This window comes from Falco cherrug, chromosome 9, assembly GCF_023634085.1.
Source record: "Falco cherrug isolate bFalChe1 chromosome 9, bFalChe1.pri, whole genome shotgun sequence".
Classification (NCBI taxonomy): Eukaryota; Metazoa; Chordata; class Aves; order Falconiformes; family Falconidae; genus Falco; species Falco cherrug.
The window spans coordinates 7830595-7843219 of record NC_073705.1 but is presented as its reverse complement, the minus strand read 5'-3'; the positions used below and the strand labels follow the sequence as shown (position 1 = coordinate 7843219).

The following is a 12625-nucleotide window of genomic DNA, read 5'->3' as shown; positions in this document are numbered from 1 at the left end:
CCTGCTTTCACTTAATAAAAGAAAGAACGAACTTTCCCCTTACACTGGAAGAACATGTAAAATGTCAGCAAATATTTTTAGGATAGAATATGTTATCTTTATAGTCACTTGCTTTGATTTATGTATCCAGTGAGTTTTAGCTTGGTGAGCTTTCCTTCCAAGGACATATTGGAAGTAAATATCAACTAAGTGATCTCCAGCAGCAGCAATATTTCAGACAGTTCTAGTCTTCTAATTTCTTATATCCACTCTCTTTAATAGTGAACTAATGCAACCTTGACAGTTGGATATCTGTATCTACACAAACAAGCAGAATTTTCATAGTCAGTCAGTGGTCAATGGAGTCCTCTACATAGTATCTCTGGAAACGATGTACATTAGAGCACAGATTCCGTATGTATGTTCTGCCTCACAGAAAAAGAGGGGATCTGGCATTCTCAAAAAGCCATGTCCTTTCGTGCCTGCCTATATACTTTTATTTCTTTTGAGTAGTAGCAGGACACAAAGGAGTGATTTTGATAGCAAATCCCCCTCAAGAAAAATGAGCAAGACTTGTGTCAGTGGGGAAGAAAGCCCTACAATTGTTGTTGGACTTCTTTTTGCTTTAGGGAAAGCATTTGCATCAAGGAAAAAAGTAATTAAATCTAGCACAAAATGGGCTTTCAATTACTGCCTCCTTAGAAGGAAGCAGGCTGAAGATTAATGGCAAAGAAATCAAAGCCTTTGAAAGAGATGGGGGAGGGCCCTATTTAGGAAATATCTCCTACCAAGCTAATTTCATTTGAAATTAGAACAAATGGCAAGCAGCATGCTTTAAAAAAAACCCACAACAACCAAACAAAAAAGTACTTGCCGCTGTTTGTTTCCCCCGGTTGTAACTTGACAATAGTTTTTTCCCCAGTCCTGCAAAGGTCATTCACCTAAATAACCTCATTGAAGCTTGTGGGCTTGATTTTCTTCTCACAGATAATGAAATTACTGGAGTTAAGCCAGTGTAAAATGGATACCAAAGAGAAACGGGAAGGTTTGGAACACTTGTATCAGTAATGATTGCAAGATTACACCTTTTCTTTTCTGTTTATGGTTTTGATGCAGTTTGAAATTGATTTAACTGTACAAAGAATCGTTGAAGCGTTGCCATCAGCAGTACTGTTAACACACCTTGTTTAGTAATGAAGTAAGTGTTTTCAGAATGGCCAGGAAAATGCCTGTGAGCATTGTTGTTACAGTTAACTTTTATTTAGAGTTGTCATCTTTCCAAAAAATTTTTTTTCCCCGTCAGAACAATAGCTTCAATTCTGTTTCTCATTAAAAACAAAACAAAGCAACACCCTTCCTCTTCCAAACCTGAAATTCATTCAGTTCAATTTCTATAAAGAAGGAGGTTTTAATTATGTGTTTTCAGGCATTATAAACAGTGAGGCAATGATTTGTAAAGGAACGAACACAGTCAGCTCTCAATTATCCAAGACATTTTTGGGGTGAGTTAATAAGGAAGAAGAAAAGCATAGATAATACTGAAATAATGTAACATAAACTTCAATACAAGACTTAAACATTTACTTTTGAAGTCAAGGCATAGGATGGAACTGTAAATTAGAATGGAAAACACATTCTTTCTAGCGTTGCGGTGTTAACCTGCAGCCCAGATAATCCATTATGTTAACTGAGAAAGAACTGTTGATTTTTTTTGTACCATCATACTGTTGGCCCATTTGGTGCTGGAGAATGGGAGAGCAACTGCGGCAGAGGAGAAACCCGGGCTTTGTCACCTGCTAAACACAAGTTCTGAATGTCAGAGAGAAAAGGAGAACAATGTGAAATGGACTTCAAATCAAGCACTCTCATAACATTTGATAACATAATTTCATTTTGTTCTTTTTTCTCGACTGTCTCGTCTCCTGCCATCCAGTTCTGCCATCTCGTCCTGCTATAGCCGTGTGTACCAGAGTCTGGCCAACCTGATTCGCTGGTCTGATCAAGTGATGCTGGAAGGTGTGAATTCAGAAGACAAGGAGATGGTGACAACAGTGAAGGGTGTCATAAAAGCTGTTCTGGATGGAGTCAAGGTACATCAGACAAATACTGTAAAGTACATAATAACGTATTTTAGAAGAGATGTAGTTGAAAGAGGTTTTTAAGTGCAGTTAAAATATAAGAATCCTGTTCTTGCCTTCAGTAAACTACTTAAATCAACTGCTCCGTAAGTGAAATGATACTGCTTGGAGTGCTGGTTAAAGAAAGACTAGCACAAATGGTTCGGCTATTACTCTGTACTTCTGAAATGCTCACCCTGGCGTTTGGAAGAATTGGAAGAAGCAATAAAACTTTATTCAGCATCGTATTAAATTTTCAGCAAGTCATTCCCAGTCTCCCATGCAGATTATAAGACAAGAGTTTGCATATTTTTGTCTAGGCAAGATATAATGGAAATGCTGCCTGTCAATACCCACAGAGAATCAAAGACTCCAGCTCCATCTTTTAACATAAATTTCAAGAGGTTCATCAGTGATACATCACCGCTCGCAGCAGTTGGATTAGGGTGTGGAACAGGTGATGAGCTAAGCTCAGTTTTCTGGAGATTAATTTTACATAACTAATGGAATCGTTTAACAGAAACCTTTGTATCCTTTGTGAGACCTGCTTATAGCATTCCCTCCCTGCCCCACCCAGGGAAAGCTGTTGGCTTTCCTTCTACCTCCCGGTAAGCTTTTTGGTACCATTATTTCTGTTTCCCAGGCTCATCTCTGGGCTGATGGCCATGGAGGCTGCTCATTCAGCTGGCCCAGCACTGCGCTTAGAGCTTTGCTTGACTGGAGCTTAGGGCACCCGTGGAGAGACCGTCATATTTCCTGGGAATCTTATTTTGAAAACTGTAGAGAAATCAACAGCAGGGCATAATCTAAAGGGGAATGTTTAGATCAAGTTCAGAAGGGAAGTTGGGGTGCAGTTTTAAGAACTGCAGCAGGTGTTCACCGGGATTAGTGCATCAAGCACGGGCATCTTTCGCTGCACTCAGACTCACCTTAGTTTTTATGAACTGGAGCAGAATGCAGAAATGAAGGGGGTCTCCCAAGCTTTGGCTGTCCTGTTTTCAGGAGTCTTGGTGTGGTGTTTGCATGCTCTGAATATCTCTTTAATGTTACTCAAATACAGATATTACAATCTACTATTACTTACCAAGCCCTTTAAACAAATAGCTTTGAAACAAAACATTCCCAACACCTAAAGAAGGCAGATTTTCCAGGATTATTTTGCACAATATGCCCTTTAACATTAAGCTCCAGATTTTAAAAGTAAAGCTGGTCTTAAATTTGCACAGCAGGATAGAGGAAAAGAGTTTAGCCTAAAGAATCAGCTGCTGTTACTGTTGGAATTCAGCAGCAATTTGCAGTATGTGAAAGTCTGTGCTGTGGTATCTGAGCTGGAATAGCGCAGCAGATAGTGAGACCATTCACTCTGTTATCACTTAATGAATCTGCACCATCCCCTGAGGAGACGGGCTATCCCCGCATCCAGGATAGAGTTGTGTAGCCTCATTGCATGAGACATGGACACCCACTGTCCTTTCACTTCAAGCCGGATTTAAACCCGCTCTACCCGTTGCCTTCCAGCCAAAGCAGCGTGCCTGTGTGGATGGGTGGAAAATCGTGGCTGCTGGCTCTGCCCGCGTGGCGGGCCAGCCTGGCCCAGGAGGGATGCAGACGTGTCCGTACAGTGCTGAGCCAGAGCTGTTAAGCCCTGCTGAGCGGCGTGGCTATATCGGTCTCTGTTGTTAGACTAAAAGTTATTTTGGTCTGCAGTTGGAGCTAGCTCGTCTGGTCAGCTCGGAGCACGGTTAGAGCAGATGTATGGCTGGCTAGGGGGATGCAAATGGGGCTGCCCATCAACAGGTCGGCGTTTGGAAGCGGCGTGCATTCATCTTCTGCTGCATAGTGAGGAACAAGGTCTATTTTAGAAGGGCAAAGCCATCTTTCAGATCTGGAAGCAGAACTGAGAAGTTGGACACTTCTCTGCTGTGGAGAGCCTATTTTGTTTTTCTGGCAGGTCACACGAGATCCACTTCCACATTTCAGTGCTTGCTTCCCCCTTTATTTTCAGAATTGAGCATAAAGGAGACACTTGTTCGCCTGTGTTAACTTGCTGTTTTGATCTCAAGTTTGAGTGCCTTGCTAGGCATATATAAAAAGAGAAAAAAAAAATCCTTATTTTGATTATGTAACTTCTTAAAAATCCATCTCATTTTGGAATTTCCAGCTTGCTGAAGTAGCATAAGTTTGTAGAGAGGCTTTAATTGTCTCTAATTACTGCTGCAGGAATCTCTTTACTTGCTGATAAGAAATAGCATAATGTGCATCTGGCTCGGTTGCGTGCTGATTGCCTCTGCGTGTACACTAGCGATCTTGGCTTGATTTTCAAATGCTAGTTCTCATTCTGGGATTAGTAGAGAGGAGAAAAAGGCAGGGTTCAGGGAATCTGGTGATACTTGTCAGAGTTTACAGGAAAAAGTGATCCTCTCATGTATTGGCAATCGTACGTTGTCTTGGTGGCTCTGGTAAGTGGTGCTCTGGGATTTTCTTCACAGCCATAATGGTTGGAATCATTCTGAGGTTAGTTTTTGGGTTTAGTGATTGGGTTTCTCCCCTGCTGTAACCTAAACTCCCATATGGGGGACAAGCAGGTGTCCATCATGACGGGCAAACAGGAAAATGAGCACTTTGGGGTGTCAGGGGTTTGTCAGTGCTGCTGCAGCGCAGCGGCCACCACCGCAGTCTGCAGCACTGGCTTGGTTTGGTTTAAGGTGTTAAATGTGGTGAAGAAAGGTGAGGAAAGGGAGATGTTACTTTATCCCTGCCATAGCCCTTTCAGGTAGATGTTTAAGAAGTATTTGGCTTTTGGTGTGAATGCCCATACGTTTTATTTCCCTTGTTAGTCTCTTACACATTGTGTGGAGTCACTGTTCTTGCTGGCAAGTACCTGATAGCCCCACAGGGTCCAACACGGAGTCCATTAAAGTTCACCTCTTCAGCGGTGGAAGTTTGTCCAGAGGGCAGGAAGGTGACAGTCTGTTGTGTCATCACTCAATCCTGATGGTAACTCGGAGCATGCTGCCAGCTGCAGCCAGAAGAGTCAAACGGTGTCACTGTAATTTCCAAATCATCTGATTTACAGAAAAGCCTTGTTTGGGGTTTATAGGCTCCCAAGCCCTATGGTTTTTGCTGTGATGTTCTGTGAACTTCAGAGGGGTATTTCTAAAGTATAAAAGGAATAGCAAATTTTTAATTAAATACCATTCATCCTGAAAGAGAGGATGAGACAGAGGAAAGTACTTTTTTTAAAAATAGTTTCTGTTGCATAACTTTGGACACTCAGCAGAGAAGTCCGAGATCAGAGTCTGTGTTAACACCTTAGTTCTTCTGTGATTGACAGCCCTTAATTATTTTACTTTTACTGTGTAAGGTACATGACCACAATGGAGCTGTTAAGAAGCCTTGTGGTCTGTTGCTCCTTGTTGCAGAGTATTTCCTGTTGGGGGATGTTTCCCTCCTAGGAGGTGGGAGCTGGCCAGGCTGGTCGGCTATGGTCAGCTTGGTGCTGTGCTTTTCTCATCAGGGCACTTCTCTCAGAACGCGCTGTTCCTCAGCAGGGCTCTGGTCTGTCCCGGACAGGAACATCTTCACAGTGTTAGCCCACACAGACAGCTGTGTGTGCCCTGTTTGTGCTCTCTCTTCCTTCCCCACATGTGGGTTTTTCCAGGACAGCTTCTGGAAAGCTGAGTTCTTTGTCAGGTTTTTGATTGACAATGGTGCACATTATTTTTGAGCACAAGCTCACACCAGGAATGTAAGTAGAACATCAAAACCAAAATGAGCTGTGACTTTTGGACTGTTTGCCATCCTTTGCATGTCCAGTGCGGTACTTTATTCCTCTTGCTGTGCGTGTGTTGACCCAGGGACATTCAGCTTTAAATAGACCCTTATATAAAAACATGAGAACTAGAATATTTCCTTTCCTTGGAAGGATGATGATGACGACATTCTAGTTGCGGTTACTGCATTGAGAGAGCAATGACAGTTGTTTCCACACTCAACAGACATGGACATGAAAATGATACCAGAGTGATGACACTACTTCAGACTGCTTTAAAAAAAAAATTCAAAATTGATCCCGTATAGTTTGCCTTGCATATGCTGGGAAACCAATACTGTCAGGAAGCACTGCCAGTTTTCCATCTTGCTTGAAAGAGGGCATGTGTTTGTATCTGGGAGCAGTAGATCTATTTGTCGGCCTCAGACATCCATAAAATGTTCTCTTCATCTTTCTGGTGTGAATGATTGTTGTTTTGACTGCTGGCAGACTTGTAGTTCAGGATTATCATGCCCTTATCTCTTTATCCAGAGCCTTATCTGCCTATAACAGATACACTACAGCAGTTCCTTGAATGATTAAGCCTTCAGTTGCTAACATGTTAAAAGATGGCTTCAGGGGAAGCAGGCCTTTTAATAAAGGTGTTCACTATTTAATTTGTTGTTGGGCGTCTTACAGAAAACTTGCTTTTTGAAACAAATACATACTTGTTTATAAAATATAAAGCAATAATAATTTTTTTTTGCCTGGCCAGGTGAAGTACTCCACTGTGTGAGACTTCTCAGTACTTGTATTTATGTATGTGAAGTCAATTTGCTATTATCTGGGGTGTTGTGGGGACTGCAACGCATCTGTGACAATAGAGGAAAGAGGAAGCATATGTGCAAAAAGGCACATATGTGGGTTTGTGCAGAATCCCCGTAGGGCCAGGGTTTATGAACTTAATTCAGATATGGCTAAACTACTGCTGGGTGCAGGCTGCTCCTTAGAAGCAGTGCTGCATCATTTGTACCAGCCTTACACACAGCTCAGCTCTCTGTGTCTGTGCCATGGTTAATCCATAACCTGGGTAACCAAGAGTTTATGCAGTAGCATCCCTTTCTGTCCTAGGATGTTTGAGTGCAGCATTCAGCAAATAATGACTGATCTTTTTCTCTTCTCCTCTCCATCCATCAGGAGCTGGTCAGACTCACAATTGAAAAGCAGGAGCATCCCTCTCCCACAAGCCCAGTTAAACCCAGTTTACCAGCATGTAAATCTGACAGGTGGGTCACTGACAAGGATTTCTTCTGTGTGCAGGACTAATATAGAAGGGATAATTGCTGGCTACTGGTAGTTGAATTAAAGCATTCAGTTATTCTTCACAGAGGGTAACATAGTGTTCTTTATGTAGCCTCATCCATTACAGTGGGAGCATTTAAAGAGAATATGCTGTGATAGGGAAGATACCAAAATCTGGCAATGAAACATTGCGTGACACATGCCCATTGTATTCTGCATATACATGGAATTCCACCTGCAGATGCAAATTCTGCCTTCTGCCGTAGGTGCTTCTGATATTGCCTATGATTTAAAATATGTATTAATCTGTCAGCATGCTGCATTCCAACTGAGTTTTATCATCTACAATCCATATTCTGCTTGTTGCAGCCCATCAGAACTTCCCCTTACAGACCGAGAAATGGAGATCCTCAACAAAACAACTAATATGACTCAGTCCAACGAGCTACTGACTGACTCCATGGATGAAGAAGTTGCACCTCCTAAACCCCCTCTGCCTAGCATTCGTGTGGCAGAAAACAGGTAATAGTGGCCAAGAATACCAGTGGCTCTTACCGACTTCTTGTTTTTTAAACAATCTTGCAAAACGTGCACAAGAGAGCTCACCAGGAGGGTGAGTGATGCCACAAATTTTCAGTCCTCCAGAGTAATTCTTCCCTGCTCCTGAACTCTCTTTTATGACTCTGTGTTCTCTCTGTGTTTTTTATGACTCTGTGTTCTCTCTGTGTTGTTTTGAGCAATAAACTTCATTATCTGTGTTTTCCTTTCCTTCTTTTTGTGTTAGGATAGTGCCATGGCCCTGAGGTCCATGCATGAGAGGCATCACATAAATGCTTAAGAACGTTATTTAAAACTATGTGAATACCACACTGTGCAACAGTGTCCTGTGGTGGTGTGTCCCATGGGAAATACTCTGTTAACCTCAGCTGGCAGTTATCAGTCTGTCCTGCACATCCAGGTTGTTCTGCATTGCTTATCAGCTTAAGAGTGAAAGGAGCCAATAGTGCATGAACAAAATCTTTTGCCTGGTTGTTCTTACCTTATTCTATGAGTAACCACATGAAAGTTTCTATGTTCTATTTTGAGAAGGACGAGAAAACCCCCAGTTTGCAGGTTTTTGGTCTGTGTTTATGATGGGGTTTTTTCTCTACTACTGTTGCTAATAGATGGTGTGAAAAATACATGTCGTGCTAATTCGAAAACGCAGCATCAAGGGCTGTGGCTGGCAAAAAGAATCACATTTCTGTGTATTTTACAAATTCTCATGGGTTGTATAAGAATTTCCTGGTATGTTGCAGGGGCAGAATATGTGTGCTCTTGGGAACCTGGCGAGCTTGACGGTTACCAGAATTACGTGTCATTAGAAGGAAGAACTAAAAGTACAGTGGTTAAAATCTCACTAGTTACTGCAATGTGTGTATCTGAAACAGATTCATGCCGAAGCATGGGCCCTCACAGTATACGTGGTGAGTGCACCACTGACCGTCTTGTTCCCTGAAGTTCAGCAGGAGAGTGAAAGGGCAGAAGAAGAATTTTCCTGTCCTGTACAGTTTTGAAGCTTTAAACATTTTTCAGACCTGGAAAGTTTGAGGAGGAGAGACTTCTGTGTATGGAAACAGTATTTGAGTCAGCCAAAATATTTATTTGGAATTTTCACCACTTTTATTAAGAATTAATTATTGTGCTAATTAGCGCCATTAAAAATAATTTTAAAACGGCAATTGTTTTTGTTTGAAAAATACCAACTCTTTTGCAACCTTAAAAAATAAATCATTGAACGGGACCTTACCTGTGAGAGCATTCTTAAATTGATATTTGTTAGTGGATACACTTTGCTGAATAGCTCCTGACCAGCTTTGGACTGGTGAACCTGTGAGCTTTGAGCCTGGCACATCACAGGCTTTCTGGAAAACAAGCTCATGAAACCTTTACAAGTCTTTTTGCTGGGAGAGTAATGAAAGCATCAATGCTTGTTGTGTCTTGCAGCCCTCCACCAGCATTGCCCCCTAAAAAACGGCAGTCGGCGCCTTCCCCAACCAGAGTGGCAGTTGTGGCCCCCATGAGTCGAGCCACCAGTGGGTCCAGTTTACCTGTTGGAATCAACAGACAGGTTGGTGTAACCCCTTTTGAAAGGCAAGGGAACCGTGCTGTGCACTGTAGCACAAGCTCAGAGAAGTGCCGTGACCTGCAGCCACACGGTTGCCTGCACGCCTCTGCTCGTCCCAAACAGCCTGCTACAGGAGAGCTCTGGAGCATGAGTTTTAGTGCCAGGAACATCAGTATAATAAATAATGCGAACAGCTTAATTTTTTTTACAGTGGATTTAATTAGCAAATTGCTATAAACTTTGTTGCCTCAAGCTATAGCAGAGTGTGACGATGTGAGCGGTTGTGTGTTGTTGTGTGGAATAGATGAGGGTACGGAGTGGCTGGCCGAGCTTACCGAGGGATCTCACCAAGCTTTACTTACAGACCAAGGGAGCACGTGGCATGTTGAGATCCGAAGTCTCTCTTCATCCAGTCACAATTTAAAACATCTTTTAACCCAAACAGTAGTTTGAGCAATTGCTGTGACCACCGCTGGTGCTTTGGGGAAATCTGGAAATTTTCTGGTAGAAAAATGGAAAACTCGGGACTGTGTGCGGTAATCGTATTCCATCACTTGTGCTAGTCTGGGGTTTGTGAGGTTGTAAATGGCTGGGTTTGCTTTACACATTCAGGAGCTTTACTAACTCAGCAGTGAGGTCCTGAATCATGTTAAACTGCATCAAAATCAAATCTTGTCCTCATCCCCAAAACCTCAGCTCTGGCTTAGGGAGCCTCTGCAGTCATTTGGCTGACCCAGATAGAGCTGTGGCAGTTCTTCAGTTACTAGTACAATCACACTTGGGTTGTTTAGGGAGTGGGAACACTTGAGGGGGTCACTCACAGGTTGATGAGCTTGCGTTCTTAAATTGATATTTGTTGATGGATACACTTTGCTGAATAGCTCCTGGCCAGCTTTGAACTGGTGAAGCTGTGAGCTTTGAGACTGGCACGTCACAGGCTTTCTGGAAAACAAGCTCATGAAACCTTTAAACGTCTTTTTGCTGGAAGAGTAATGAAATCATCTGCTTGTTGTGTCTTGCAGCCCTCCACCAGCATTGCCCCCTAAAAAACGGTGCAGAAATGCAGTTATAGGCACAGAAAACTGTATCTCACTATAGTTTTATATAGTATTATAGTAAATATATCATTTTCCCTTTGCATGCACCTAAGCCAACCAGGTATTTGCTAAAGCAATAAACAAATTTTAATAAACATTGAGATTTATTTAGATTTTTATTAAAAATGGAAATTGAATAGAAATTTATTAAATTATTTATATAGTTATATAATATATTGAATTATTATTATTCTATTAAATTTAATAGAAATTTATTGAGATTTAATAGATCTCAATAAACAGCTGTTTAATGAGAAATCTCACAGTCTGGTTACCTAGTATCAGCGTCTTGACAAGCAGTCGTCAGACGTGTATCATGGTGAAGAACTTGGTCGTCTTCTCAGCTTCTGTGAAGTCCAGCATGGGTCACAGCACACCCTGCCTTGAAGCAAGAGCACATAGAGCTCCCCTGGCATGGGCTGTTTACCAAATCAGAGGTTTTCTGTGGTCCTGATGAGCTTATCTAAGTAGAGAGGGCTAGCAGCACTGGTCCTCTCCCCTCCTGGTTCTTTTTACACAGCTGTGAGGCTGTGAGCTGCATCTTGCTTGCTGGCAAGCTGCCAAGAGTGATGGTGATTTGATTTTTTTTTTTTTTTTTTTTTTTTTTTTTTTTTTTGTGCCTAAGGATTTTGATGTTGACTGCTATGCCCAGAGAAGGTTGTCAGGTGGAAGCCACTCCTATGGGGGGGAATCTCCTCGCCTCTCGCCATGCAGTAGCATTGGCAAACTCAGCAAGTCTGATGAGCAGTTGTCTTCTCTGGACCGTGACAGTGGTCAGTGCTCCCGCAACACAAGCTGTGAAACGTTAGGTAAGTGGGGGGCTCTCCAGGGCCGCTGGCGGAGCCCCCTTTGCTCTAATTTGGGAGCTGCTGTAGCTGTGATGCAGAAGTAAATGGATGGCACTTGCAACTGTCATCCTGTAGTTGCTGCAGGCAGTTCTGTGCAGAGTTGTATTCTGTCAGAAAAAAGCCCAGGGGAATGTATTTCCCTAGCTGTGGATGGTGGTGTTCAAACTCAATTCAGCTCTCAAGTGGATTGTTTTGTTGATTTCAGCCTTGTCTGCAGAAATGTTGGTCCTGGTAGTATAAAGCAATGTTGTTTCTACATACTAGGAAAGAAAAGTATAAATGTGAAACATAAATAATCTCTACAATGATCTACCTGTTGAATTTTTTTCATTTGTTTGCTAGTGTAAAGAAATAATGATAAGAGTTTTATTAAGACTGGACATTACAGAAGGTGTAGCAAGACGGACCCTGCTGCAAGGAAGCACTGCTCTGATTATATGAACTGATTAATTAACTGATGGAATGGGAGGAACAGAATTGAGAAGGGCTAAAGAGTAAAAGAGAGAAACTAATGCATCATTCTCCTGTCCCCTCTGTTTAACTAGATCAATCGGATCACTATGATCCAGACTATGAATTCCTGCAGCAGGACCTCTCCAACGCTGATCAGATACCTCAGCAGGTGCCAGGTATCCTAAGCCCATTGCCAGAGTCCTTGGGTGAGTCTGGCTCCCCTTTCCACGGACATGCTTTCCAGCTCCCGCAGGGCAGCTCTCCTCCACTGGAATTCTGTAGCCCCTCAGGAGCAGCGCAGCCAACAGAGACTCCTCCAGCTTTACCAGAAAAGAAGAGGAGGAGCGCAGCCTCTCAGACTTCAGATAACTCAGGCTGCAGGGTGTCTTACGAGAGGCACCCTTCCCAATACGATAACATCTCGGAGGATGACATGCAGAATGCAGTGTCTGTCTCATCAGTACCCTTCACACCGTTTGCTGCTGTTGTGCCTTTCCAGCAAGGGAACTCTTCAGCACCGGTTGAATTCATTGCTGATTTTGATGCTCCAGATTCTAACAATGACCCAGAGAAGCCACCACCTCTTCCAGAGAAGAAAAACAAACACAGTAAGCAAGTTCTCATATTTGGGTTTTACTTTCACCTTTCCCTTTCCTTGCAGCTGTCATGCTTCTGGTGACCACTAAGTAATGGTGACCCCAAGGTAATGGCCTTGTTTATGGGAGGCTAAGTGTCAAAATCAGTCAGTGTCAAAGATGTGGAAGGGAGGCATCAGTCCTTTGGCAGGCAGGGAGTGACTCTTGGAGCCAGGAAAGAGCCAGGCCCAGGGGAGCTGGCATCATGTGTCATCTTCATTACTATAGTGAGATCATTTTACTTCTTTGTTTACCTAAGTGCGCATCTTTGAGGCACTCTGCCTTGCAGATTTTCCTGGTTTATCCTCCCTCTTTATGTCCATTCTTTCCCCTCAC

General features: G+C 42.7%; 1 protein-coding gene across 9 annotated transcripts in view; it reads left to right on the top strand.

The window, feature by feature from the left end:
- The window catches only part of RAPGEF1 (Rap guanine nucleotide exchange factor 1), a 92385-nt gene that overhangs the window by 42566 nt on the left and 37194 nt on the right, over positions 1 to 12625 (top strand). For all 9 annotated transcript variants that reach the window (XM_055719808.1, XM_055719811.1, XM_055719806.1 and 6 more), the window contains 6 exons: positions 1913 to 2069; positions 7045 to 7133; positions 7519 to 7671; positions 9136 to 9259; positions 10979 to 11162; positions 11747 to 12262. In XM_055719808.1, coding sequence (XP_055575783.1) covers positions 1913 to 2069; positions 7045 to 7133; positions 7519 to 7671; positions 9136 to 9259; positions 10979 to 11162; positions 11747 to 12262 — 1223 coding nt within the window. The remainder of the gene's footprint in view (positions 1 to 1912; positions 2070 to 7044; positions 7134 to 7518; positions 7672 to 9135; positions 9260 to 10978; positions 11163 to 11746; positions 12263 to 12625) is intronic.